This window comes from Podarcis pityusensis (genome assembly GCF_964106645.2).
Source record: "Podarcis pityusensis genome assembly, chromosome: 8".
NCBI classification, from domain to species: Eukaryota; Metazoa; Chordata; class Lepidosauria; order Squamata; family Lacertidae; genus Podarcis; species Podarcis pityusensis.
The window spans coordinates 22,743,710-22,771,515 of record NC_138033.1 but is presented as its reverse complement, the minus strand read 5'-3'; the positions used below and the strand labels follow the sequence as shown (position 1 = coordinate 22,771,515).

The following is a 27,806-nucleotide window of genomic DNA, read 5'->3' as shown; positions in this document are numbered from 1 at the left end:
TACCTGAAAATACCCTTTGAGTCTGGCAGGATCTGTTTCTGACTTTAAAACCATTAAAATTGTTCAATTTAAAATAACAAAATCTAGGCAGAAGATATTTTTAATTAAATAGAATGTGAAGCATTATCTTTAAACATCGTTTTAACTCACTGATCCAGGGCATGCCTTAAGACCTTCCCTCTGTCTATTTTCCCCTCCCCCTTATTATTCAGAAAATAAGTTAATACTGTTAATTTCAATACAAAGAAAGGCAAATACCTCGGCAACAGAAAGCACACAAAATAAGGATGGGTGTTCAGGATCTAGGCCCTCTAGCTTCATTCCAACTTTAAATCCATTTTTGTTTTGTGGAAAGGACTGAGACTGCAGTGGAAATAATGGAGGGAAAACATTATTTTACATTTCAACGAAGACTTTCTTGTTGCAGTGTTAATACTCTATGGGGAAAATAAGAAGGAAATGAACTCTAGTTATTTTGTGTAATCTGTTTTCTCTAATGGAGGTAACTTCAGAGATTGCTAACTCTGTACTTGTTTTACACTGAGAGATGGAAGGTGAATGACATCTATATCAGAATTATATTCACAAATATATTGATTTGAAGACAGTGATTCATCAGAAATGGCTTGCCCAGTGGGACAGAGCTGCAATGCTAATTTTTTGGCAGTAGTGTCACTGTCACTTACCACGATGGAGTGGGGTGAGGCAGTGGGGAGGTCAATGCATAGTGGGTGCAACAGTGAGAGCACTGGATTAGGTCTGCTGGTGCACCCACACGACCTTGACCTTCCCACCCCTTCATCTCCTGGCAACTGGAAGCACTGTCACTACTAGAAAGCTAATATTGTGGTTCTGCCACATCAGACAAGCAGCTTCTCTGCTCAGTTCAGACATCAGTTGGCTATAGTTAAGCTAACTCTGAAATGAAAAACCATGGCTTGTGATCAGTCAGCAAACAAGAATTGGAAACCATGGTTTGAAATTAATTTGCAAGCCATTTTTTGAGCTATAGTCGGTATGATATCAGAACTGACAAACCATGGTAATGGCCCTCACTTCACTTCCAGAGGCTGCTGTTCTATGGAGAGAGAAATGAACTTAAGGAGCTAAGTGCTGAGCAGATCAGAAAACAAAAGCAGGCAAAAACTGTCTGTAGACTGGGGTTGGGAATATCTGGCATGTGGGCCAAACTTGGCATGCCAGGCCTCCTCATTTGGCCCACAAAGCCACTTGGGGGAAGTAATGCCCACCTGCCCTAGACCTGATGTTAAGATGATGGGTGGTAGGAGCACACCTTGATCAAGGAAACAGAAGTGGCTTCCATTCAATGGACAGCCCCACCCACTAAAGGCATCCTGATAAGGGTCTGGCCCATGCAGTCAAAAAGGTTCCCCACCCTGATGCACACCATGATTTGACTGTTAAACATTTGGAAACTCAATCCATTGGTTTAGTTCTAAACTATCGTGAGCACAAAACTGATTTGGTTTGACATCTGAATTGTGACTTGGTACGATACCTGAAATGCGTAGCTTCTTCTGACTTTTGTAAACATCAACCAAGAACAAAGTTTCAAGTTTTGACATAAAAAGACTCGTAACTCTCAAACCCTGGCTAAGAACAGGTAGATAATTAAAAGGAATTCTGGTGATGGAATCTGAAACAACCTTTTATAACCAATGCTTACTTCCACCAAGAAGTTGATCTTTATAGACATAACTGATCAAAGCTGAAAGGTGCCGCTAGAAAAAAAAGGATGACTGAACATTTCCCCAGCGTTACAAGGTGCTATTTTTTCATTTCAATGGAAATTGAGGGAATTCAGTATCAGACAGGATGCGTGCTATATTCACATTCTATAGAGGTCGGCTTCTTGCATATTTTTAGACATGCCAATTGGTTGCTACTTGTACCCTCACTTGTAATGATTATTTTTTAATCAGATAATCTACAACATGCTAAAAGTCAAGGATCCAATTAATATAAGCACTATGCTAATTAGCAAAGCTAAAGCTAGCTTCACACAGTCACTGGCTAAGATATGATCCTAGCGCTGAGCAATGTCACATACTTAAGGCACAAATTAAAACAAGGGTTGGGTGCAAACTTAAAAAAAACCCACAACTATTAAACTTTCTCTAGTGAGTGATTGACATATTCCCATTTCAACAGGGGAACAAGTACAAATAAAACCCTCCTCTGCCCATATTAGTTCATTTCTCTGGCATCCAATATAGGCAGTAATTGAAGATTTCTTAGAATCATAGAGTTGGAAGGGACCTAAGGGTCATCTAGTCCAACCCCTAGCAATGCAGGAATCTCAGCAAAAGCATCCATGGCAGTTGGCCTTTGTCTTGCAGCACTTGCTCTCCCCTTTTCTTGTCTACTACTCCCTCACAATGAGAAAGCCCGGGGCTACCTATCTCATTAGCAAGCTGTTTTGGGGAGCAGCACCTTGTTGCAACAGCTCTGGTCACTCTGTAGTGACAGCTCTTCCCTATCCAAATGGGCAAACAATTCCTGACTACAAAGAGGAAACAATGAAAGGAGCAAGGGAGTTTTTATGCATTTTTCCTAAGACCAAAACAGAAGTGGGGCTTGATTACACATTTTCCCTTTTAACAAGCAAACTTGCATATTGACCCAAAAGGCAGCTTTGTTAACTTTTAGGATATTATCGGAAAGGCATCAGGAACCACCCTTTAGACAAGATGTAACTACCCAGCCAGCCAGCCACCTAGCCAACACAACACCACCAGTAAATCTAGCTCTTTAGCCTGTGTTGCAGCAGCACAAAATAAAGTAAGTCAACCCTGTCTGGTTCCTCCCTGTAGGAGAACTCTTTTGTGTGCAAGAACTCTAGGCTGGTTTGACAAGGTGAAAACTCTATTTCTCCTGTACGAACCACAGCACATGCCAAAACAACACCAGCCCCCCCCCCCCCATTCTGTTAACCAAATGCACAAAGTAATTAAATAGTCACATGAACAAAATAAATAAATTATCCAAGAGCTGTCAACCTCTTTGAAGAGTTTCAGTGGAGCAGGTGCCATTTTTTCTTCTTCTAAGTATGACAGCCAGTTCCACACATGCTTCTTTCCAGGAGTAACTGAGCAAAGACAGAATGAGAGGGAAATTATTTCTGCAGGGCAAAGCACTGAAGCAGAGATCCACACACATGTGCTTCTATTTGCCACATTGGGTATCCAAAGGTAAGCCGTTTCTTCTACAATAGATGGAAAGCAGCTTTCAAGAACAGTCCAACAATTCAAATGCTATCAACTTCCCCTTACTAGAATATATATTAGGGAACTAAAATAAGCAAAACTATCTGCTATTTAAAAAATGAATAAAACTAATTGCAGGAAGGATCTGGTTTCTGGTGTTGCTTTTTAAAAAATTACAAACATACCACATACAATTAATTATTTACGCATTTACAGTTATTTATACAAAAACACAGCAAAATTAACCATATATAATAATTCTAAATGAAACGGCGGGGGGATACTCAGAATTGGTGTGTTTTTTGTAATGTCTGCTCATAAATTTCAAAATATTTTCTGTGTTGTAAATATCTGAGGCTGACTTTTAATGCTATTTAAATATGGTTTTCTTGTTTCTAGATAGCTGTAAATGGTGCACTGGTCAAACAGACCCTTACTGACCAGTACAAAACAACAAATTCCCATAGTCCTTCAAAATATATATAAGATGAGCAACCATTAGCAGCAATAAAGAAATTAAATGGCCAGCCAACAGATCATGAGGAATATGAACAGGCTGCAATCTTATACATATTTACCAAGTTCCACTTAATTAAGTGTGCTGTAAATGTCTCCAGCTCTGACTTTAGTAAAGGCGTTCAACAAATTAATGCAAAAGATGAACAATATTTGAGGATGTAATTTAATTTAAGATGATCCTTAAGAGCCCATCAATCATTATCAGTTTCATTTCAATTTTATCTTCCAGTGTTTATTTTAACAGGATTTATCATATTCAGCTTGTTGTTCATAAGAGGGACTCTAGTTTGATGATGCCAGAATGAATGATCCAGATGCTTTGCGGCCACCTGAGCAAGTTGGTATACTGTTACTCGCAACCCTTAATTCTACTATTCTAGATATATTATGGGTTCTACAGCTCCAGCCTTCTGGGCTGCAAAATTATCCACTATACAGCAGCTTTTCAGCATTAAGCCTTCCGCTTACCTTGCTTTACTGGTTTAGCATTCTTGCGGTTTTTCAAATTCAATTTATTCTTTTCCTAGAAATAGACATATTTTTTAAATGATAAGAAAATACACCGAGATTTTCATACATATGATTGACATTTTCATTCTTTTATAAAAATAAAAAGGTTTAGTATTTTAAATTGTAACTCACCTTGGGTACCTTGGTAGAAAGGTAGAAATGAAAAAAACAAACAAGAAAGCATAACCTGCCATATAGTGTATCCCTGCCACGATACACACACACACACTAAATATATATATATTTATAAACTTTCCAGAGTGATATTTTCTGAATGTAAAATGTTAACATTAGCTTCTAATTCAAAAAAGTTTTCAAGATTTACATATATCACTGCCCGACTCAAGTGTAGCCTCTTGGTTATGATTCCAACTAAACCTGTAATACCTCATCATCATCTGCATTTTCTTCCTCATCTTCAGAATCCAAAAGCAACTTCCTCTTTTTTCGTAGGCGCTTGGAAGGTCTGTCTGTTTCATACATCTGGCTGCTACTTGTCTGTTTCCCGAAGTCAGCTGGGGTGTCCTTAGAGACTCTACTAGGAGACAAAACCTAAAATAAGTGCAAAGTATCCCTGTGAAGTTACAAAAAGTTACCCTTCCCGTTAACAGTGAAGCATCTGGACTGGCAGATTTAAAAGGCAATACAGTATAAATGGTCTGGGGCAAGGATACTTCAAAGACCAGCTTCTTCAATGAAAACCAACCTGCTGCATGTTTACTCAGACATGTCTCACTAAGACCAATGAGGCTTACTCCCTAGGAAGTATGTTCGGGACTTAAGCTTTAATAGCTAGTACTAACTGGCATCTTAATTAGCAATTAATCAAATTTCAGGAAACCAAAATCATGTACAATAGTGACCTCTCTTGAAGCACAGGTCAACTGCACAACCATGCAGGTTTTCTTGATGTTGAACTTCATTCATATTAGCACTGAATATTTCACATCAAGGAAAACAAGCACTGCAAAGTTGAAACAATGCTTACATTTTCATTCAATATGAGCCAATGAAAGCATCAGAGCTAATTTCCTTTAAGAAAAGCTCTTGTACACTTTTATACTGCAATGTGGCCTTCTTACGCTTCAGACATACCACCAACGGTTTTCCTATCACAGCTTGCTTGATGAGTTTTCATTTCATTTTGTCTTTTTTAAGGAAACTGGATATGTATTCATTTTTCTGCTGTGGCAGAGGAAGTCTTGTGAGGTAAATAGGAATATAACTTCCCCATTTGAGTGACAGGTTTGCTACCACCCTAACAATTTTTATGAGCTACTTCAATGTTTAGCATTACTAAAAATGCAAAACTGGAGTATGAAAGTTATGGTGGGAAACAACTGAGGTGGCAAAACATAATTTATCTGAAGTTAGAGAAGTTACTCAAATTAATGAATTTTTTGAGTATTATAACTCATCTATTTAAAGCAATCACAAATATGTGAATAAAATGAATTTCAGACAAACTGGAGTATTCTTTATATATAGTTACAGTGTTTTTAAATTAGATGGGGATGCAGAGGGCAGTTAAATGATCAGAGGTTCAATACGTTTTTTCCACCTTCTGAATACGTTTTTTCTAGCTTTCAGAATAAAGTATTGAGAATTAACTTTCAGTCATGCTGAAATAAATGTTTTGAAAGATAATTAGACATTTTAAATTTAATCAAAGAATACTGTTTAAAGAAAACAACAACTGCATTTCTTTCTCTTTTGAATAATGTTAACTGATAAAGAGAAAACCACTACCTCCCTTAATCTGTCTTGGTCAGTGCCTCATCAATACATGGGGCCAGTCTCCACCTTGAATGCTATCTCATTCTTTCATAAAGTGATTTACCCTGCAATCCTACATTCAGAAGTAAACCTCACTCAGTTCAATGGTATTGACTCCCAGCTCAGTGTGTAGGATTGCAGCCTTACTATTTAGTTACTGCATCAGCAGCCAGCCATCCTGTTTTCCAACATCTTTAAAAAAAATACTGAAACTGATACTTGCTCTTTTAATACAGAGATAAATATAGATTAATCCAGATTCCACTTGTGTCCCATGAAACAAAAGAGGAGACCAAAGACATTACCTGTCTCTAGGTTCCTGACGGGAATTCTCAAAACAGTCCATTTTCCCAGGGTGTCTGATATTTTCACAGGTTTGGAGTTCAGATCTGGGAATATTGTCCTTGGACACTGCAAAAAAAAGGATGATAGGCACTGATTAATTCAAAATAAAATTATTTGGGACTTCTAACACCTTTCATGGAGCTTTTTACATTTTTTTACATTCCTGAAAGGAAACTGAACACCATGGAGCAGGTATTTAAAGAGTCTGTGAAGTCATTTAAGCCAAAGCAACAAACAAATGAAGACTCTGTGGGTATTTTAACTGTGGGTGAACTTTAGAGATGAGAAGAATAGTGTTTTGAATTTTGTCAAATGTATAAAGCCTCTAGGCACCTACCCCATGAAATGACAAATTCAAAACTTCATCTATATTGACAAATTCCAGAGGGGGAAGCTATGTTAGCTGCAGCAAAAACAGCAAGAAGAGTCTTAACACCATAGGCTAATAAAATGTATTGTGGCAAAAAAGTATGAGTTATAGGCACCTCATTAAACATATACCTTAAGGCCACATTCAATAAAAGAAAGTGATTTAAAGATATGGTGATGTAATTAAAATAATGTATTTTCTGTCTGAAAGAATAGGTTACATTTAAGCCAGATTTGCTGTAACTAAACAGAAACAAAAATTAACAGCTAAAAATGTCATTAACTATGTGTATTGAAATGACATTTTAATATATAGATTGTTTATATGCACCTTGTTGTTACTGGTTTTGGCTTTGGGAACAATTTTATATTTTTTATTTTATCAATTGATAATGATGTTGGTCTTATAATAATCTACTTACTTAAACAAAAAAGAATGAGATTGGTCTAACTATATGATGAATACAATATAAATTACCGTATTTTTCCGTGTATGACTAGGTTATTTTCCTGAAAAATTAAGCTTAAAAATTGGGTTGTCTTATACATGGGGGCAATTCCCCCCATTTCCTCAATTTGGAGTCCCAAAAAAGAGTCTTATAAATGGGCGGGTCTTATAGATGGAAAAATACGGTAACTCTCTACATGGATGTCAGATAAAGGTGTATCTGTTTTGAAATTTTAATAAACTTGTGTAGACATAGTAAATATATGCAAGCAACTATGACTTTATAAAGAAATTATGTGTATGTTTAAAGAAAATAACAAAAAATTATTGATAAAAAAATAAAGAAATTATGCCTATATCTAAGCATATTTTCATGTGTACTTTACTTGGATTCATTCTTCTGTTCTGGATCAAAAATCTTCAGCAATAGCATGTGGACAAAACAGAAAATTGTACCCAACTGTACAAAGTTTGCTTAGGAGGAAATGTGTAGCATTACACAGTTAGTAATCATACAGCATGAGTTCATTTTTGTTCATAAATCCTTGTTTAAAATCACAAAACTTGGCAGTATATTCAATAATCTGCATAGAGACAATACAACCAGGTTAACTTAGATGGTGCCAATCTAAGTATCAGGAATGGCCAGAGAAGTCCAGCAATGTCACCTTCCTGACATCAGTGTCATGTAGCAGCAATATCAGTGTCAGGAAGGTGAATCTGCCCCACTGCATAAATTTATATAAGCTTAAATGGTTTTCAAACAGTGCACTTATTCCTCTTGTGTGAATTTAATAGCAGTAAACAGTCCTAGCAATGTCTTACAAATGTAAAAGTAACAAGAATTAGTAATAAGAAACTGCATCTGACCACCAGAAACAACAGAAAGTTGCTAGCTAATGTTCTCCCCTTTTCCAGTGAAAATTCAAGATTGCTAACATGAGTTGATGTTAATGCATTCCATAATTACATAAAATATTCATTCTATCCCAGCAAACCTGTTCCAGAAACAATGTCTTGCCCACAAGATTGCTCTGGGTGCAAAATATTGGACAAAAGACATAATTTGGGAAATTGTGCACTCCAGTCCCCCCCCCCCCCCGTGTGGTAGAACAGGAGTCCTGATGGTTGAAACCACAATGTTTCAAAGTTCAAAGTCGCGCTCTTGTTTTACTGTTTCTGTTCCTAAGGACAAATATAAACAGTGACTGTAAATAATGCTAAATGAATAAAAATTACAAGCAGTTCAAATGTTTCACCAGATTGCAAGCTACTACAAAGACCCATTCTTGCTACACGTAACTGAAGCATTTTAATTTTTTTATGTTGGCTTCATGCTCTTGTTCCATTATATGGTCTATGAGTCTAAGGCTCACCTTCAGTACCACAAGCAGTTATGGTATTGGGCACAGAAGAGGTAGACAAGTTAAGGGCTGAACTGGTATTGATTGATGATGCAGAGAGAGCTTTTGTAGCCTTTGCTTCAACTTCTGTAATTATTTCCAGTGTCCCAAACTCAGTTAAACGAAACTGCAGGGAAGAAAAAGTGAATGGAGTAAACATGTAACAAAAGAGCCTTTTGAAGGAAAGGAAACAGTATATGAGAGTCAACAAGGAAACAAGGTAGACTGAAGTAAAAAGGAACTAATAGCAAAGAAAATGCATTAAATACTGCATTGACAATAATCTCTAGGGCATCGTTAGTACAGCACAGACACAGATTAAATGAGTACTCATTTCTTTCAATGTACATACAGAAAGACATCATCGGTAAACATGATTCAGACCTATGAAACATATAAAAATATAATGAGGAATGATTACATACACAGTCTAAGATCTACAAAACTATAGTGCTGTTTGAGGGAGAGTAAGCACTCCTTAATAATGTTATCTGCTTAGAGTCAAAATCTAAAAAGTGAAAACCATGGTTGCCAGTATCTGCTGCTTTGGAGGGATGGAGGGATGTCTCAGCACATCAAGCTGGTACTGGTATACACCTATAGTGCTAGAGCACCAACCCCCTAAATGGTTCATGCAATTATAACCTAGAAGGAGAATGTCTCTGAACAGTTCAGGAAGTGATGTGTACATTATTTGAATTTCAAAAAAAGCAAGGTACATGGGTACTAGTAAACATTTCTGCTGTATCATCCAGTTTATGTTTATTCAGTCCCCATAAGCACTTAACCAGTATCTGCCACAATTCACCAAACTATTCAACAGACAGGGTACAATCCAGTTAGTGGTAAACACCAAGACTGATATCCGCTAGTAGAGGAGACCCAATAAAATCAATGCAAATTGCAAAGCAATTTCAATGGGTCTACTCAAAGTATGGGACGCGGGTGGCGCTGTGGGTTAAACCACAGAGCCTAGGACTTGCTGATCAGAAGGTCGGCGGTTCGAATCCCCGCGATGGGGTGAGCTCCCGTTGCTCGGTCCCTGCACGTCAAAAGTGCAAGTAGATAAATAGGTACCGGTCTGGCGGGAAGGTAAACCGCATTTTCGTGTGCTGCTCTGGTTCACCAGAAGCGGCTTAGTCATGCTGGCCACATGACCCAGAAGCTATACGCCGGCTCCCTCGGCCAATAAAGCGAGCTGAGCGCCGCAACCCCAGAGTCGGTCACGACTGGACCTAATGGTCAGGGGTCCCTTTACCTTACTCAAAGTATGACTTCGCTGGTAAAGGTAAAGGGACCCCTGAACATTAGGTCCAGTCGCGGACGACTCTGGGGTTGTGGCACTCATCTCGCTTTATTGGCTGAGGGAGCCGGCGTACAGCTTCCGGGTCATGTGGCCAGCATGACTAAGCTGCTTCTGGCGAACCAGAGCAGCCCACGTAAACGCCGTTTACCTTCCCACTGGAGTGGTACCTATTTATCTACTTGCACTCTGATGTGCTTTTGAATTGCTAGGTTGGCAGGAACAGGGACCAAGCAACGGGAGCTCACCCCGTCAAACCGCCGACCTTCAGATCAGCAAGCCCTGGGCTCTGTGGTTTAACCCACAGCACCACCCGCACCCTTATGACTTAGCTGGATATCACCCTAAATCCCAATGAATTCAGTGTGAAATATTTAAGCATGTACCTAACTATCCAACTGAAATCACTGATGTCAGAAGGGCTTCTTTTTGACTGGATGTTGCTCACAGTACACTTGCATCTCCATGTATTTAGAGATTCACCCATTACAGAGGGCAGAACAGTATTTTAAAACACATAAAAAGGACTATAATGCAAGACCCTTAAAAAACAAGTGAAGATTTGTTAAGCATTCTTAAGCATTTTATAAATAAAATATTTTATCATTTGTTTTGTAATCAAATTGAGCCATTCTTACAAATCCGAGGATAATACAGCATTGTTTTTACTTGACTGAGAAAAAAATGCAAACCAGCCAACATGCTGATCAATAATTATAGATTGTCACACCTATGTTGTTACTTTTTAAATGGAAGAGCAACAAAAGAATGATGTAAGTGTTTATAGACACAAACGTAGGTGGTTACAATGTGAACCTCACTACAGTTGTTATGTGTCATTAAAGGCAAGATGATATGACTACGGCTGGGTGATATCAGCTTTTCAACATTGTGGTGTATCACTAGCCAAACATTGTGGTTTGGTGATATACTGCAATGTTGGAAAAACAAGCTGCATAGGCCTCTGCCCGTGAGGCACCTGGTGAAACTGCCCTAGCTATCACCTCAGGAACTGAGGTGGATTCACCCAGGCGCTCATGGGCTGGGACAATGCAATTTGCTTGCGCAACTCAGCTAGGCAGGGGACAGGTTCCCTCTCCCCAGCTGAGACAGCCCTCAGTCGAGCAGTTTAAAGATGGAGAGGGAGGGAAAGTTTCTCCCTCTGCATTGTATGAGGGCAGAGTGTGATGGCAGTTTCACTCAGCGATATATCACTGGTGAAACTGCCACCACTCCTGAGTCCCTCTGCTAGCAGTGCCACTGGAGGCAGGAACTCTAGTGGACACTGGTAGCAGAGAGACTCAGGAGCGATGGCGGTGCCACCAGAGATATACCACTAAGTGAAGCTCCTCATACCGGTCCTGGGAGATATATTGATATATCGCCAAGGCCTAGATATGACATACTGGGCAGACTTTCATATTGATGATGAAGTAGTGGTTATTTTATTAGAACATTACTCTTGGGGGGCATGTAATTTGTATCTTTAAAAATCATACCAACAATGACTGACAAATTTTCTGATTGCAATGTTGCCCATTCTCAATTTCTGAAAAGAGAGAATTCAAATCATCTTTAAAATCACACCCCATGGGCTATGTGCCCACACTAGAACCCAAGAGAGGAAAAGAGAATAAAAGATCAGGGGTAAGGAAAATGCCCTCTGAGCATGATGCAACACAGTTATTACTTCACAGGGTCTTCATCCTTAAAGCTATTTATCATATTAAATCCTTCAATAGTTTATAGCACTTTGAGATTTTTAAAAAGACAGCTAACACATTTAATAAATAAATAAATAAATAACATTATGGAGATCAGTTAGCAGGTGGGATGGGGATAAATCTGTAATGAAAAAGTCTATATAAAAGAGGCATTCCAACAAACCATATTTGCCTAAAACTCTCAAATTAGATGCAGATTAACTGCAAAGTTGAGCTATTCTCTCCTCCCAAAAGCTGGAGCTAAGGCCCTGTTCCTCAACAGGTGGCCCACAAGCCAAACCAGTCTTCAGACCAGCCTCTCTGATCAGTACAACCAGCCACAGTTTCTTCTGCTCTCCTTCCTATTGTCACCATGCAATTCTCTGTTGTCCTTTTGGCTGCCAGCAACCAGCCTTGGGTTCCAAGTTTTCTTATAATACACAGGTGTGTAAGGAAACATCTTGGTAGAGGCTTAGATGTCACCAGGTCCAGACAACGTAACGCAGTTATTTTTTTCCCTGCTGCAGTTTTTTTCTACTACAGTTATTATTCTGCAGTCTAATACTGGTACCCAAGGAGTCACGGCTAAGAAGAGAGCTTTCCTCTGTCTCACAAATTAGTTAAAACAGGGTGATTATCTTTAGTAAGTGTACTTATGTGGCTGAAAATATATTAAAGTAGTTCTCTGTTTTGGTACATAAACAGTGAGTTATACTTCTTCACTGACATTTTGTTTCCAGAAACTCCAGATTCACTGCATAGCAGGAAAAACAAATAGCTAAATCAGCAGGCAAGCAGAAAGCTCAGCAAAATTTAACTTAGTTTGGTGATGGCATCTCAAGTTTGCTTTTGCCACCAGAGCTCCAATTACCGTAATGCCAGAGGGCAATACATTTCACAGCACGTCTTTTCTCTACCCTGACAAAAGAACATTTGGTAACTCTTACTAAGTTAGGGCCTTTGCTTACCCTATCCCTTATATTTTTTCCTTACTTGTATGTTGCTACCCGGCAAGGTGGCAATGCCGTCTTTCCAGTCTAAGGCACCCATTACATCGAAGTCTGCAGTCTGGGCGATGGCTGGTTTTTTCTCCGATATATTCTGTTCCATCTTTCAGCTTAGTCTTTGATTTTTTTAAAAAAATTAAGAAACAAAACTAGGCTTGAAAACAAAACAAAAAGGCACAGAATCAACAGGCCAGTTGTGTACATTTTATGAACAATTTTAGGGAGGGGGGAGGCTTTGAAACATGAAAAAATGTCATCCTTCAATAAGGTGCATCTTCACACTGAAGCAATTGGTGTAAAAGAAACAGAGTGTTTTGTGACTTAACTGTGTGCTGCCTACCTGCGTATTTGTACAGTTCTTACCTTATTGTGAGAGAAGAGGTCTCTATACTTAATTTTTTTAGGAAATAGCCATGACTTAAAGAAAAATCATAGGCTTTGCCGAGAGAAGGCCTGTGACATCTCAGAGGAATATCAGAACCCAGGAAGCTGCCTTATACTAGTCAGACTATTTGTTCATTGAGCCTAGCACTGTCTGCTCTGACTAGCTGCAGAGTTCTAGGCAGACGACTATCACATCACCTGCTATTTCATCTTTCTAAATGGAGACTTGTGGATTGTACCAGGGACCTTGTGCTCTGCCACTGTACTATGGTCCCTCCCAAATCTCTAGTTAAAAGGCTCTCAAGCAGCAGGCCTGAAAAAATCACTGCCTGTTATCTAGATGAGGAATTGCTGTCAGGGTGACAGTGCTGGGATAGTTGAACAGTTGGTCTGACTTGGTATAAGCAGATCCTTATACCTGTACTACTATTACTGTTGTTGTTGTTATTTCTATACCACAAACACATATAAAAACATATGCATGTGGTGAAGAGAATATCAATTAAAACCAAAACAAAATAACAAAATCAAGCAGAATGCATTAAAGAAATGGGTTTACAAAAATGGTTCATCTGACTATAAATCATGACATGAAAACTATATATCTTTTTCATAAGAAGGCTTGCTGAAATAACCAAGACTTAAGCTGACACTCAAAGTTCATTACTGACTATGCTGACTTCATTATGTTAGGTAGAGTGTTCTATAATGCTGGTGCTCCCATGCTAAATGCATAATTTGTTGAGGTCAGCTAGGCACCAACAAATGATTGTAGATTGGGCAGAAGTATAAGGAAATATTTTAAGTACACTAGCCCCAAGTGTACTTAAGGAGGCAGTGGAAGACAGGAGTGCCTGGCGTGCTCTGGTCCATGGGGTCACGAAGAGTCAGACACGACTAAACAACAACAGCCCCAAGTTACTTAGGGCTTTATATACTATTAGTAAGATTTGAATATAGTTGGTAGCAAATGCCTTGAAACAGCTGGGCCTCAGAATTCTGTATCATCTGCAGCTTCTAAACTAATCTCATGGGTAGCCCCTTACACCAAGTGGATTATAATAGTCTAGGTTATCAGTGCTTGAATTCCCATAGTCAAACTACCCTGTAATTGGAAAGTAAAATAATAAAATACATTTTTTTCTTGCTGATTCAGAAAGGTCATATTGCTCACAGTGGCCAAAACAGCATCACTGACCATATTATATGTGTGGGAAACAAAATAGCTTTGACCATATTATTGCTTTGTTTTTCACACAATAAAATGAACAAGGGTTCCGAGACGTATTTTGTTTTTATTAAATAATTAATAAAACTTATTTTTTTAGTATTTTATAACCACAGATAAACACCCTTCTTGTTTTTAAAACATAACAAGTTCATGATTAGCCCATTCTACAAAAAAAAGTATGATACATGTGTTAGTTGTGGTTTGCGTGCTATGGCTTATCAAACCTACCAAGGTACGAAATGACTAAAGTTCACTTTGAATGGTCGGTGACCCTTTTCTGTGGCACTTAATACCATTTTATACCTTAGTTTGAAAGAGACAAAAATTAGCTTTATTTTGATACCAAAATAAGCCCAATTGGTTTAAAAATAAGCGAAACGGGAGGTTTTTTTTCTAAACTGACACAGAAATTGCATTAGCCTAAATCACATGAAAAAAAAAATATTAAAATTTCTCCAATTTTGGACCAAAAAATCTTTTAAAAATAAAAAAGGTTCTCTCATAGGTATCTCTACACATTAATTTTTTTTTAAGAAAATCTGAGTCGTCAGAGCACATGGCACCAGGTGATTTGGCATGGAATGACCCCCTACTGAACATCTTCCAATATCACAGTGAACACTCACATTATAAAGAGCTTATAACCCAGCTACGCTCAGTAGCCAGAAGCCTCACAGTCAGACACTGGAGAGACCTGTCAGGGGTGAACAAGGACCAGTGGGAAACAGCCTTACTAGAAAAGCTAACCAATAATCTGAAACTGACACAGGGACAAATAGAAGAGGATGTCTTCACCCCAGTATGGCTCCCCTGTTTCACGTACAAAACCAAACAGGAACCCACTAACAGCATGCAAATCAATTTGGCTTACTTGACCCAACAAGGCCATCCTGCCTCACAAAGGCAAACAAACCCCATTGCAGCCAACTAACCATACCCTGGGCCCCCAACCTCTCTCACTACCAAGGAAACGTAACAAGCGAACAGAAAGAGAAGCTATCTAGAAAACACTAATATCCCATAACAAATGTAACTGATCTGTAGAAAAGACTGTACAACTTGAGAAAAGAGGCATGTACTTTTGTAAACCAAGAAAAACTTTAATAAAAATAGATAAACTTCAGTAAGTCTACTTTACGTAACAGTGAACACTACTCTTAGATTCTTTTCAGATATGCCTCCAACTATAAATAGGGATGGGAAGAGTATGGGAATAATGGATATACTGGTCTCTATTTCATATTTTTGAATAAACAAAGCAAGAACTTGTGCATATTTGCACAAACTTCAATTTTATAGCTCACGGATAATTGTGTTATGTGGGGAGCCAACAGGAGTTCCAGCTATATTTTTATTCACTTCCCCCTAACAGCTGTTTCATGCTGCAGAATAAAGGCCCTCCAATTCTATAACATAATGGGAACTTCTGCTGGATTACTTTAATAATTACATAGCTTTTCCACAAAAAAATACATTAAATTATGTAATACTTCTAACATTTAACAATGAAGGTTAAAAAAACATATACCTTTGCAGAGAATTTTTAACCATTTTCCTCCTCAAAACTATGCTAGACTAATCTAGGCAGGAAAATATTGACAGTCAATTCAGTTCAACCCATAACCAGTGAAAACAAATTGCTCTGGGGAAATCACACTGCCATTTCATTTGTATGGTTCTTTTAAAAAAAAATACAAGACAAAACAATCCATTGGCAGAACTTCATGCCATTTGATTTAATAAAGGAAACCTTTTGAGAGGCAATAAGTCAGTTGCCTTGAAGAATCATTTATGATTCAAGCTGCTATAGTGAACTCTCTGATTAACTCCTTTGTGGACACACAGTTAAAACAGTCACAGCAAATAACTCCTTAATAAGTCTAGCAAGTACCACCTCCAGCAAGGGCATCTGAAGGCATCACACTCCATCCTGAGGCAGGCGAAGTTTCTTTAGGATCACTTCCAGACTACCTGTTTATTACACATTCATTCTATACTGCTTCCTGGCACCTGATTGTCATCCTGTATTTTCTAGTCCAGCTTGTTGTGCCAGAGTGCTTTAATCCACTTCAATAGTGCAAACCTAAATGTTTTCTTTAATGTACATGAATACGTGTTATAGTCTGTAGGGTTTTTTTTTTATTTCACACTAACTTATTATTATTATTATCATAGTATTTTAATATTCTTTTGGAAGCCGCCCAGAGTGGCTGGGGAAACCCAGCCAGATGGGCGGGGTATAAATAATAAATTATTATTATTATTATTATAACTTGAGATATGAATTCATCTAAGAGATTTGTACATTATTAAAAAAGTAAAATAAACAATTTAGACTTGTAATTATAGACCAGTCATATGAACAGTCAATGCCATCAGCAAGCAAACCCTTCCTCACAAGTTATTTACAAAGATTCCAGCACCTGAGTAATTGCTGTTGCTTTTAAGCTTAGAAAACTACCTTCCTGCTGCTCTTTCATAGCAATTTTTGTTTTATATACAAAATTTTAGAACACTCAAATTCTGCTTTTAACTGTTACCTAATTTAATAGTTAATAGCTCATAAATAAACACTGCATAAATAAATACTGTTACAGCTGTTAAATACTTTCTAGTCCCTTGTCTCTCCAAAAAAAGTCACTCGCAAGGTACAGTTCATATACTGTTCCTCACTCTGCCTCATTCTTGTCCTTTGCCTTGTGTCTCAGCCTTGCTATTCACTTCTGTGTCCACATCAGCTTAACCTATGGGCTGCATTTGGAGAAAAGGTATTATCTAACTTCCCTAGATGCTGTCCTTTTTTTTCTGAACGATGAGGTACACAGTCAGGGTCAGGGAATGCTCCTGGACCCAGCACTGTCTAGGGAGATGCAACTGATGGGAGGTTGCTTGGGCTGGTTTTGCAACCATGGCCTTACCTAGGGAAGACTGACCTAGCCACAGATTTAAATCTTTTAAATAAATGAATGAAACACTAGCCTTTGATTTACAACAGCAATACCATTATATTGTGCTATTATAAAACAACATTTATACAATAAACCTAGTTCTATGGGTAGGGGAAGCATAAGCATCTCTCACATTAAAATACAGTACTGTACAAGTTGTCAACACTTTGAAGGTCTTTCCTCTAAGTTAACAGTTAGCCATCTGTTCAGTGGTGTACCATATGATATGTGAACTCCTCATGTACATCAATTCTAATCTGAAATGGCAATTCACATGCAGAAGTCTGTTTCTGACTGCCCTTGATGGGCATAGTGTATCTTTATATTCAACAAAACAACAGGAAAACACCTGTGGTGACAGTTTCATGCAGGGGTTCTGTTCCTGGCCATCGCACACATTAGTGAAGCACAAACAAGCCCACCCTGCCCCACTGTGCTCCATCCCCACTTCACAACTCCCATTATGCCCCCATTATGCCCTCTTCCAAAAGGACCCATGGATCAGGGATTGAGCATCAACTGGACACGAGCAAAATTGTTGCCATCTGTATTACTAACTGCTCATTATACAACATAATCCAAACTTACAAAACAGTTGGCATACTTAATCAAACCACTAGCACATCTAATGGCCAATATTATCTTCCTCCATGTGCTGATAGTATCTAAGGATATATCTTAATGCATAATCTGTCAAACAGATATTCCCAGCTATGAGAATGGCATCGGAGAGTGCCGGCCGTACCGTGCTCTGCGACCCAGTGTCCTGCCACTTGCACCTTGATGCAAGTCGGCATTCTCGGACAATCTGCAGGTCTACGAAACAGTCCTCCCCCAACATGGGGAGTCTGCCAGGGCTAATTACTCCCATATCAGCCCTGAACTACCAGCACAGCTGGGGTCCAGTTGTATGGGAGTCAGCCATTTCCCACTACCGGAAACAGGAAGCTCTGCTTTTACATTATCTTAACATTACATGCACAAATTGTTAGAAGCGGATCAAACATGAAGGCTTCCTATCAACTCTCTTGCGGTAGCTCTATGCCAGCTCAGTGGGCAAGGTTTTCCTAGGATCAGTACTGTACAATGTTGCCAGCTCATGCTACATACATTGATAAAAAGAGACTTAGTGGCATCACCATCAATTCGGGAACTTCCTGTACTGTCAAAGGTGGTGCTGAAGAGGAACTTTTGAAGAAACATGCAAAGTAATGATGGAGTGATTTCCCGCTTTTATTTGTAGTATCTTAACTAATAACATAGAGGGACGCGGGTGGCGCTGTGGGTAAAAGCCTCAGCGCCTAGGACTTGCCGATCGAAAGGTTGGCGGTTCGAATCCCCGCGGCAGGGTGCGCTCCCGTCGCTCGGTCCCAGCACCTGCCAACCTAGCAGTTCGAAAGCACCCCCGGGTGCAAGTAGATAAATAGGGACCGCTTACTAGCGGGAAGGTAAACGGCGTTCCGTGTGCTGCGCTGGCTCGCCAGATGCAGCTTTTCACGCTGGCCACGTGACCCGGAAGTGTCTGCAGACAGCGCTGGCTCCCGGCCTCTAGAGTGAGATGAGAGCACAACCCTAGTCTGGCAAGACTGGCCCGTACGGGCAGGGGTACCTTTACCTAACTAATAACAGGAACATCTGGGGGGGGGGATTCTTATGGCAGAAGGCTTTGATGATCTGGGCCATGGATAGGCAAACTAAGGCCCGGGGGCCAGATCCGGCCCAATCGTCTTCTAAATCCGGCCTGCGCATGGTCCAGGAATCAGCGTGTTTTTACATGAGTAGAATGTGTCCTTTTATTTAAAATGCATCTCTGGGTTATTTGTGGGGCCTGCCTGGTGTTTTTACATGAGTAGAATGTGTGCTTTTATTTAAAATGCATCTCTGGGTTATTTGTAGGGCATAGGAATTCGTTCATTCCCCCCCCCAAAAAAAATATAGTCCGGCCCCCCACAAGGTCTGAGGGACAATGGACCGGCCCCCTGCTGAAAAAGTTTGCTGACCCCTGATCTGGGCTAACAGCCAAGGTGGCATATAAGGGGATACTGCAATGTAATATAATAATAGTAACATACTTTTTCCACATTGACAAGCCATATCTCTAACTATGGTAATACATCATTTTTATGCAATGGTAGCCACTGAATATAGTCAAGGTCATGACCTCTCCATGTTTTGCAGAAAAGGTTATCATGGAGTTTCTGTCAAGGACAATATATTGAAATGAAGCCTGCAACATCTGTAACAGAATATTGTGAAGGAACAATCTTTCTTTAGAGACAACAGCCTGCTGCTTGAAAGATGAAGATATATTTAATGAGATTTAATGGGTCTATTCTCCTTTTAAAAAAACTATAAAATGCTCTCTGTATGCTACAGAATTTCCGGCATATCACAATTGATCTTGTTTCTATTATTTTCCTTTTGCACCCTTCTCTTTCACAAAGATAGGGATCAACATTTTGCTCCAATGCAAATAGCAGGCATTTTAAAGTCAGCTGCCCCTACCCCGAATAAAGAGTTTGCCTCAAGCCAGAAATAGAAACCTTTGATGGCTACCTTGCTTGCAAACAACATGCTTTCTTCTCAAATGCCTCAGTAGGGTTGTTTATATTGTTTATCTAGTAGCAGACTGCCTGTTTGAACTTATGATCTGAAAATACCTTTCTTTTCAATAAAGACCTGCATAAATTCTTTTTCTGTTCTATTCTAGTCATCCTTTTTTTCTGTACCCCACAACCTCCACTTCCTAAAAATGGGAATATCAGTGAAGAAAAATATACTCGGTGACCAGGGCACGGTGCAGTGATAAAAGAAGAACTGATAGTGCAGCCAATTTTTTCAGTTTGCCACTAGAAAGGCAACACATCATAACCTTATTTTCACTGCTGAAAAAGGAGATAATACCTACAATACTCAGTTTGCTAACAGAATGACTCACAAGCTTTTCCATTATGATAGTCATACTCACACTTATGCTAAACGTTATAAACACGTTATATAAACTGCATGTTATAAACACATGCAGAAGTAGTTGTTCGGACACAAACTGCATCTGACCAACCCTGTAAAACAGAGGTGGGAAACCTCAGTCCTGGGGGTCAATTGCAGTCTTCCAGGCCTATCTGGCCCTCAAGACTCTCCCTAGGCCATGAACCCACACACCCCACACCCTTTCTAGTCCTGCTATGCACCTTCTTAAATGTTTTTATCTGGCCTGTAATGTGTTTGAACTGTTATAATGAATGAAGAATGGAGAGGTGTGTGTTGTATGGGTGTAAAACTTTGACTTTGACATGGCTGGAATGTAGCCGAACGGTACAAAAGTAAAAGTGACAGACCACTTTTGCTTCTACCTGTGCCCACGACTGGCATGTGACCCCAGAAGGTTTCATACAAATGAATATGCCCCTCAGACTGAAAAGGGTTCCCCATTTCTGATGTAAGCATTGGCTTTTTGTATACAAATCTACATGGGACTTTTCAAGCCCTTACAGTCAATGCATACAGTGTACATTGGATGGCACACAATTACCGTATTTTTCGCACCATAACACTCACTTTTTTCCTCCTAGAAAGTAAGGGGAAATGTCTGTGCGTGTTATGAAGGGAATGCCTATGGGTGGCGGGGGGGGGGTCTGCTGCAGTCCTGAGCAGAGGATCCATGGTTCCCCTTCCTTCCCTCCTCCGTGGCTCACTTTGAAACAGCAAAGCGGGAGAAGAGCCGCTGAGTGGGGAGGAGAGAGGGACAGAGAGCCTGCTTCTTTAAAGGAGCAAAGCTGGAGAGGAAAGGAGCCGCTTACACAAGTGTAAGCGGCTCCTGTCCGGTTGGCTCCTTTAAAGCAAGCAGGCTCTCTGTCCCTCTCTCCTCCCCACTCAGCTCGCTACATAGCAGCAAAGTTTTTCAGCTCGCTAAGCCGGGGATGAGGAGGAGGGAGAAAAGCAGAGCCTGCTTGCTTTAAAAGAGCAAAGTGGGAGAGGAGAGGAGCCTTCTCCCCTTAAACCCCTCTTCTGCATTATTAGCAGCATCCTTCTCCACCCACCCCACACATGTTCCTTCTCCCCTTATACCCCTCTTCTGCATTATTAGCAGCATCCTTCTCCACGCACCCCACGCGTGCTCCTTGTCCTTTGAGTGCTTTCCCTTCCCTCCCCACTTAAAACGTGGTTACAAAGCACGGATCCACATGGATCCTCAGGATTTTTGCTCTGGGTCACCCCAAATTCACCATCAGATCACATAGCATGTCCATGGCTACATCTTGCACCAAAAAAATCACGCACCCACTGTTGCCTGGGGCCGCAGTGGTGCAAAAACGTGGTTACAAAGCATGGATCCACATGGATCCTCAGGATTTTTGCATTGGGCTACTCCAAACTCACTGTCAGATCACATGTCTGTGGCCACAGCATGAACCAAAAAACTCATACATCCACTGTTTCGTTTAGAATATTTTTGTTCTTGTTTTCCTCCTCTAAAAACTACGTGTGTGTTATGGTCGGGTGCGTGTTATAGAGCGAAAAATACGGTAATATGACAAAGGTGGTTGTGGGAATTAGGTGTGAATGAGAAGCCTAGTCATATGCATTACGGAAATTTAATCAGTGGTATTGGGAAGAAGTAATCAAGTAATCCAGCATTAACCAGCTTCACACAATTATTATTTCACTCTGGTCACAATCATTTCATCTTTGCCAACTGCAGGTTAAAATGTAAGTTAAGAGAATGGCCAGTTGGTTATGATGATCAGTGTTTCAATCAACAGTAATTCCCTTAACATTGTTTTATTACCACAAAAATTATTACAAAAGTATTGGCTTATTCCTGAAACTTGTGTTTTAAGCAGCTGTCACAACCAGGTAATATTTACAAGGCGCCTTAATGAACGGACACTTCCTGATTTTAGTGAAAACTACAAATGCCACCAGAAAATACCCTAAAAAACCTGCCATCTCCAATTTAGACATTAACACGTTTATCATGGCTAAAAGATTATTGGGATACAAATCAGCCAGATAAAAACCATCATCCTGTAGCATAAGGATGTAAAGTCTAGAAAGGTTAAACAAGAAGTATGTGTGTAAGGAGCTAAAAGATTCCATGGCAGCTGATCAGCAGTTAAGGATAGAAGTTAACCAACTTTTAATGGTTTGGATAGAAGTGGAACAGAGTTTGGGAATTTTAAGAACAAAATGTGAACAGTGTATAAACATAGTTTGCAACAGGAGGCAGTGTGATTTAGTTGCAAACCTAAGAGCAATTGTTATTTTGGAAATATTACAGGACTTCTGTTGGTAGAAATATATGCATTACTATGCATATTTCACTGCCCTTGACATTTTAATATCACATAATTAAAATGCTGAAATTTAATAGTATTCTTTGATGCACACCAAACTTGTTTGTCTACCTTATCAGAAGTGATCAAACATTAAGGTTAAGGGATGACTTTCACTTACTAACATACTTCAGAAACAGACAGGTTTTAATGTGAAAGCAAGTTAGTAACACAAAAGTATGTTTCTTTCCGGACAGTAAGAACGTAAGAGTACTGATTTAGGCATGTCATAGCCCACTAAAATCAATGAGATTAGGTGCACAAAACTCAGTTATAGGATTGGGCTATGCTACACCAAAAACTAAAACCACGAGTTAATACATAGTTGAACACCACATTCTCTTATTATTTCATCTAATTGATGTGCTAACATAACCTTATATTCAGTCCACTTAAAATAATTCTAAGATTGGAAGGTCATTATAACTCTTTATCCAAAGTTCAGTTGTACTATTTTGAGTAAGGGAACAAAGTTCTTTGCTCTACCCCTAGGTCTGAAGGTCTTTCTGACCCAATATAACTACTGACAATCATGTCGCTTATGATAGGTTGAGATACTTCAGGCTACCTGGAAGCCCTTGCTGAGCCTACTGAACCAACAACCAACTTCCCAGCCACCAGTAATGACAATATCTTTATCTCGTCATAGAGAAATGAGTAAAATAACCAGCTACTACAGTAGCCTTAATAATGTAACCTGGTAAAATACATTTAAGTGAGAAATATGCTTATTGTCCATGATAACAACTGAATGTAATATGCTTTCCATGATAACAACTGAATGTAATGTGCTCTCATGTACATCCCATTAAAATTAACACTGTCATTTACTTCGGCAATAAAAGATAATATCATTCATAAAGTAAGGGATTCCTGCTAATCAGAGCAAATGAAAAGCAACATGCACTTTGACAATTTATACTGGAATTCTTTGGAGCTTCAAATATAGAAACCATATCTATATTTTACAAAAATCATATTTTACAAGTAGTCAGTTTTGGAAGGAAACATTTGCAGATTGAGAAATTACTCAGTTCAATGATGTCCACATATATATGTTGGTTGTTCATCCAATTTATTTCTGAGGGAAAACTGGCACTCCTTTACTGGCAATAACTGTTAGTTTCACCCATATACCCATCTCTTTTGAGTTATACATGTAATTATTTTGCTAGAACTCTCTCACTAGGTTCCAAGGCCATTCTTTTGATAATTTATGATTTGTACATATTAAACATTCCATTGCCCATCAACAGATGAAACATGGTTTTTCCTAGTCACATCATCAGAAAAAGCATAAAAGATAGATAAGAGAAAAAAGTTAACCTGACAGGAAGTATGAGTTGTTTATCACAAATGCCCATTATCACGTAACAAGTTTCCACCACTGTATACTTTTCCATTTTTGCTTATGAATAACTTGAAGGTGCTGATACAATAGCAGTATAATGTTACATTAGAAACTGAACACAAAGCCTCATCTCTCTTTCCATTCTATCCTATGCATGTTAACTGGGAAATAAGCTTATTTCCAGATAAGCACATAAAGGGCCAAAGCCATACAGCACAATCCAATGTAAGTCTACTCAGAAGTTAAATGAGACTTCCTCCCAGGTAAGTGTGTATAAGGATTGCAGTCTCTGTCTTTCAGCTTTTGCAGTGGGGGTAGGAAGGAAACCTATGGCCCCCTATACACTGTTGGACTCACATCAACCCCAGCCAACATGGCTGATGTCAGAAATAATGGAGGATGCAGGCTCCCCATCCCTGTACTACACAGTCCAGTATTCCATTCTTCTAATGTTTGACAAATATGCTACAAAATAAAAAAAATCCATTATTCTCAAGAATAATTCACTGACAAAAAAAACAACTAACACTGAAACTATACTTCTAACGTCTCCAAAATAACTGTATAGGTGGGAAATAATCTGAAATGATGAAATTATCATACAGCATACTATGTGAGGGATATGAACAAAGGATGACCACATTACGATGTGCTGACTGAACACGCAGTTACATAGTAACTTGTTTCAGACAGAACGCTAAACTATTATTTGTTTAGCTTAATTCTGAATTGTTTGTACATTCAAACCCAACTAAGCTCACCAACTATGATCTGAAACCATGGTCGGAAGGTAACTTGCGTATTTCACTATGAACATGGATTCTAGGAACATGCTTCCTACCATCAATACGTGGGGGAGGGGGGGAAACTTAACATAGCTATAGTTAAATAACCAAACTTTTATCAGACTAGTGTCTAATCAATCCATGGCCCCATCCAGAGAACTCTGCAACTAACTTTTCTAAATTGTAGCTACCTGCACCAACTTGCAACACAGGCTCCTCCTACACATGTACTATTGAGCCCATCCTACAAGTGAAGAAGTTTTTATCTTAATTCTGAAATCAAATTTTCTGCAGTATGCCCTGGAATATCAGCAGCTGGGCATCACAAAAAGAGAGTGTTGTCACACTTAGGTCCTGTTTATGGGCTTCTCATAAACATCTGGTTGGCCAGTGTGAACAGGATTCTGGACTAGATGGACCTTTGGCCTGATCCAGCAGGGCTGTTCTTATATTCTTTCAATGAAAGTCTCAGGGGGAACCTCTGCACAGCTCTTTGTGCCATAGGCCACAAGGAACACTGTATTCCCCCACCCCACCCCTTCCCACAGAATCAGGAAATACACAAACAGGCAATTCTACCAGCAAAATCAATTTACTGTACTGATTCTGTTAGCACAGGCCATTCACATGGGCAGAAACAATAGGGATTGAAGGGTGGGAATAATGTCCTGCTAGAATGGCCTTTGCGCCTTACTATTTCCCTGTATACATCTCTCTACCTGCTATTATCCCTTGCAACCCTAATTCTTATACAATTATTTCACCACACTAGAACTTCTGCATGCATGTAAACCCATTCATTGCAAGAATGATTTCTACAGGATGAGAGTGAAGTTCAAGAAAAGTTTAGTTACACCTGATTTTTGTCATAGCCCTGTAACTACTTGCCAAAGAGTGCCAATTGAGGCTCCTTAAGAGGAAATGGCCACAATGCAAATGCACATGTACGAGCATTTAAGCCCCATAGAAATTAAGGATTTGATTTCACAGAAGCTCTATACTGGAACATGGTCAAGTATTTCAAAACATAGTATGATTTTGGCTGAAAACATATAGTTCTAAAATTCTTACTAAAGATCTTTGCAAGAAAGAAAACAGCTTTCCTGGCCTATCTCCTGCTTTAATGTAATTCATTTTGAATGTACACTTACGGAGTGTAAAGGTACAATTAGAGGTTTTATTCTGCTATATATTAACTCCCAAAGGGACTACAATGGTTTCAGCAGAGCCTGCTGAAGATTATTGACTTCTTCCACCAAAAGTCAATAATCCTGCCAAGACAGGATTAAGCACTCAAAGTGCTTAGAATATATTTTCTCAGTAATCTTTACAATAGCCTTGTAAAGTACACCAGTCATATAATCATATTGCAGGAAGGGGGCTAAGAGATAGTGACTTGTATATGACTACATATTAAGTTAGTTGGTGAAATTTGCACCCATTACTTCAGATCCTGCGTTAATGCGACCTTTCTGTGGAATTATCTGGCCTATCAGCAGAGGAGATGGGGATGAGGAATGCATTGCTTATCCTTTCCTGAAATTCAGAAGTGCACAGTGGCATTAGTACAGACTGTTGCAGCTGGCCAGCCAGGATCCACATCTGAGACATCTTCAAGGACAAATTATATATTATATTTTTTTGCTGTAAATCTAAAATGCTTTAAGGGTACATATAATGTAATATGTGAAAAAGACAACCCCTTGTTTAAAACCATGTTTCATAGTACTGTACACTAATCAAAGAGCCATGCAGAATTGGCTACAGCTCCCTAGAGAGTATACACTTTGTTGTGAACAATGGGGAGTCCTGTGACACTTTAAAGACCAACAGGTTTATTATGACATAAGCTTTTGTGGCCCAGAACTTATTTCATCAATTGCCATTCTCAGCTAGCAGACATACATATATACAGGTGTAAAGAAAAAAAATGTAAACAACAGGACCATTAAATGCCAGAGGTACAATCTGTGACATGTATACTTTTGAGCTCTGCAGTTTGGCCCCACGGTTTACATTTTTTCTGTACACCTCTGCACTAGTCAGATCCCATCTGAAGAACTGTATTCAGTCCTGGACATTGCACTGGAGAAAACAACTCCTGTGAGGAAAGGTTGAAGAAACTGGATATGTTGAGCCTAAAAAAGAGAAGATGGAGGGAGAAAATGATAGCACTTTTCAAATACTTAAAAGGCTGTCGCATAAAAGAGGACAAAGACTTGTTCTCTGCTCTTCCGAAGGAGTAGATCTAATGGGCTTAAGTTACAGAAGGATAGATTTCAATTACCCATTAGGAGAAACTTCTTAATGGTAAAAGTAGTCGGATAATGGAACTAATTACATGGAGGAGTGGGCAGCTCTCCTCACTGGAGATCTTCAAGACTGGATTGCCCTCTGATTGGGATGCTCTAACTCTGGATTTCCTACAGCGAGCAGCAATTTGGTCTAGAGGGCATGTAAGACTCCCCTCCTAACAGCCCTGTGGCTGTTTGTGCCATATATGCATTATTATCCGTGCAAGTAGGAGGAGATGGAGCACTGCTCAGCGAAAGCACAAGTGCTGCGTGTAGAAGGCCCCAGGTTTCAATTCAAGATTAACAGACAGTATAATCTGACCAGGAATATAGGCAGCTTTCTGGGGTCACAGTTTGCAACAGTTCCATACCACAGGAATAGCCAGGAATAAGACACTCTCTCTCACCCCCCCCCCCACATAATAGTTTTCTCTCCATATTTTTTTACACATCAAGCAAATACGGGGGGTGGGTGGGATGGAGGGGTAAACAAAACCTCCTGTCACAATAAGTCTTTGAAGATGCCACCGGACATTTGCTGTTGCCTGACTGTGAAACATTAGACACCTCTCAACTTTAAATGAACAAAAACAACCTCCGGGAACTCCAATGGGACTTACTCGCAGGTAAGCAAGGGTAAGCCTAACACAGCCACCCATCAAGACCTTTGTTTTTGTTTTGGGGTGGTTGTGGGGTGGGGAGGCGGAGGTGGTGGGGAGGGGAGAGAGGGGAAACCTCACCCACCCACCCAAGCACAAAGCAGAAATTATGGGATGGGGAAGAAGGAAGATGCGGCGGGTGGCCGGGAGGGGGGGTGGCGAGCTGAAAGGAAAGACAACTTGGCATCCTCTTCAAACTTCCCCACAG

General features: G+C 39.5%; 2 protein-coding genes across 4 annotated transcripts in view; one reads left to right on the top strand and one right to left on the bottom strand.

Annotated features, from left to right (window-relative positions):
* LOC308482365 (lethal(3)malignant brain tumor-like protein 4) overlaps positions 1–27,806 on the bottom strand; it is a 58,022-nt gene that overhangs the window by 29,468 nt on the left and 748 nt on the right. For 2 of the 3 annotated variants that reach the window (XM_081015407.1, XM_081015408.1), the window contains exons 2-7: positions 8,571–8,724; positions 6,338–6,443; positions 4,644–4,794; positions 4,215–4,269; positions 3,021–3,109; positions 259–363 (exon numbers count right to left, since the gene is read on the bottom strand). In XM_081015407.1, the coding sequence (XP_080871533.1) occupies positions 259–363; positions 3,021–3,109; positions 4,215–4,269; positions 4,644–4,794; positions 6,338–6,443; positions 8,571–8,724 (660 nt within the window). Of the gene's footprint in view, positions 1–258; positions 364–3,020; positions 3,110–4,214; positions 4,270–4,643; positions 4,795–6,337; positions 6,444–8,570; positions 8,725–12,596; positions 14,096–27,806 lie in introns of those variants that run through there. The other variant, XM_081015409.1, reaches the window with a different exon arrangement.
* LOC308482395 (putative transmembrane protein 244) overlaps positions 25,227–27,806 on the top strand; it is a 59,455-nt gene continuing 56,875 nt past the window's right edge. Inside the window, exon 1 of the mRNA XM_081015478.1 lies at positions 25,227–27,565. The gene's annotated coding sequence lies outside the window, so the exon portion shown is untranslated. The remainder of the gene's footprint in view (positions 27,566–27,806) is intronic.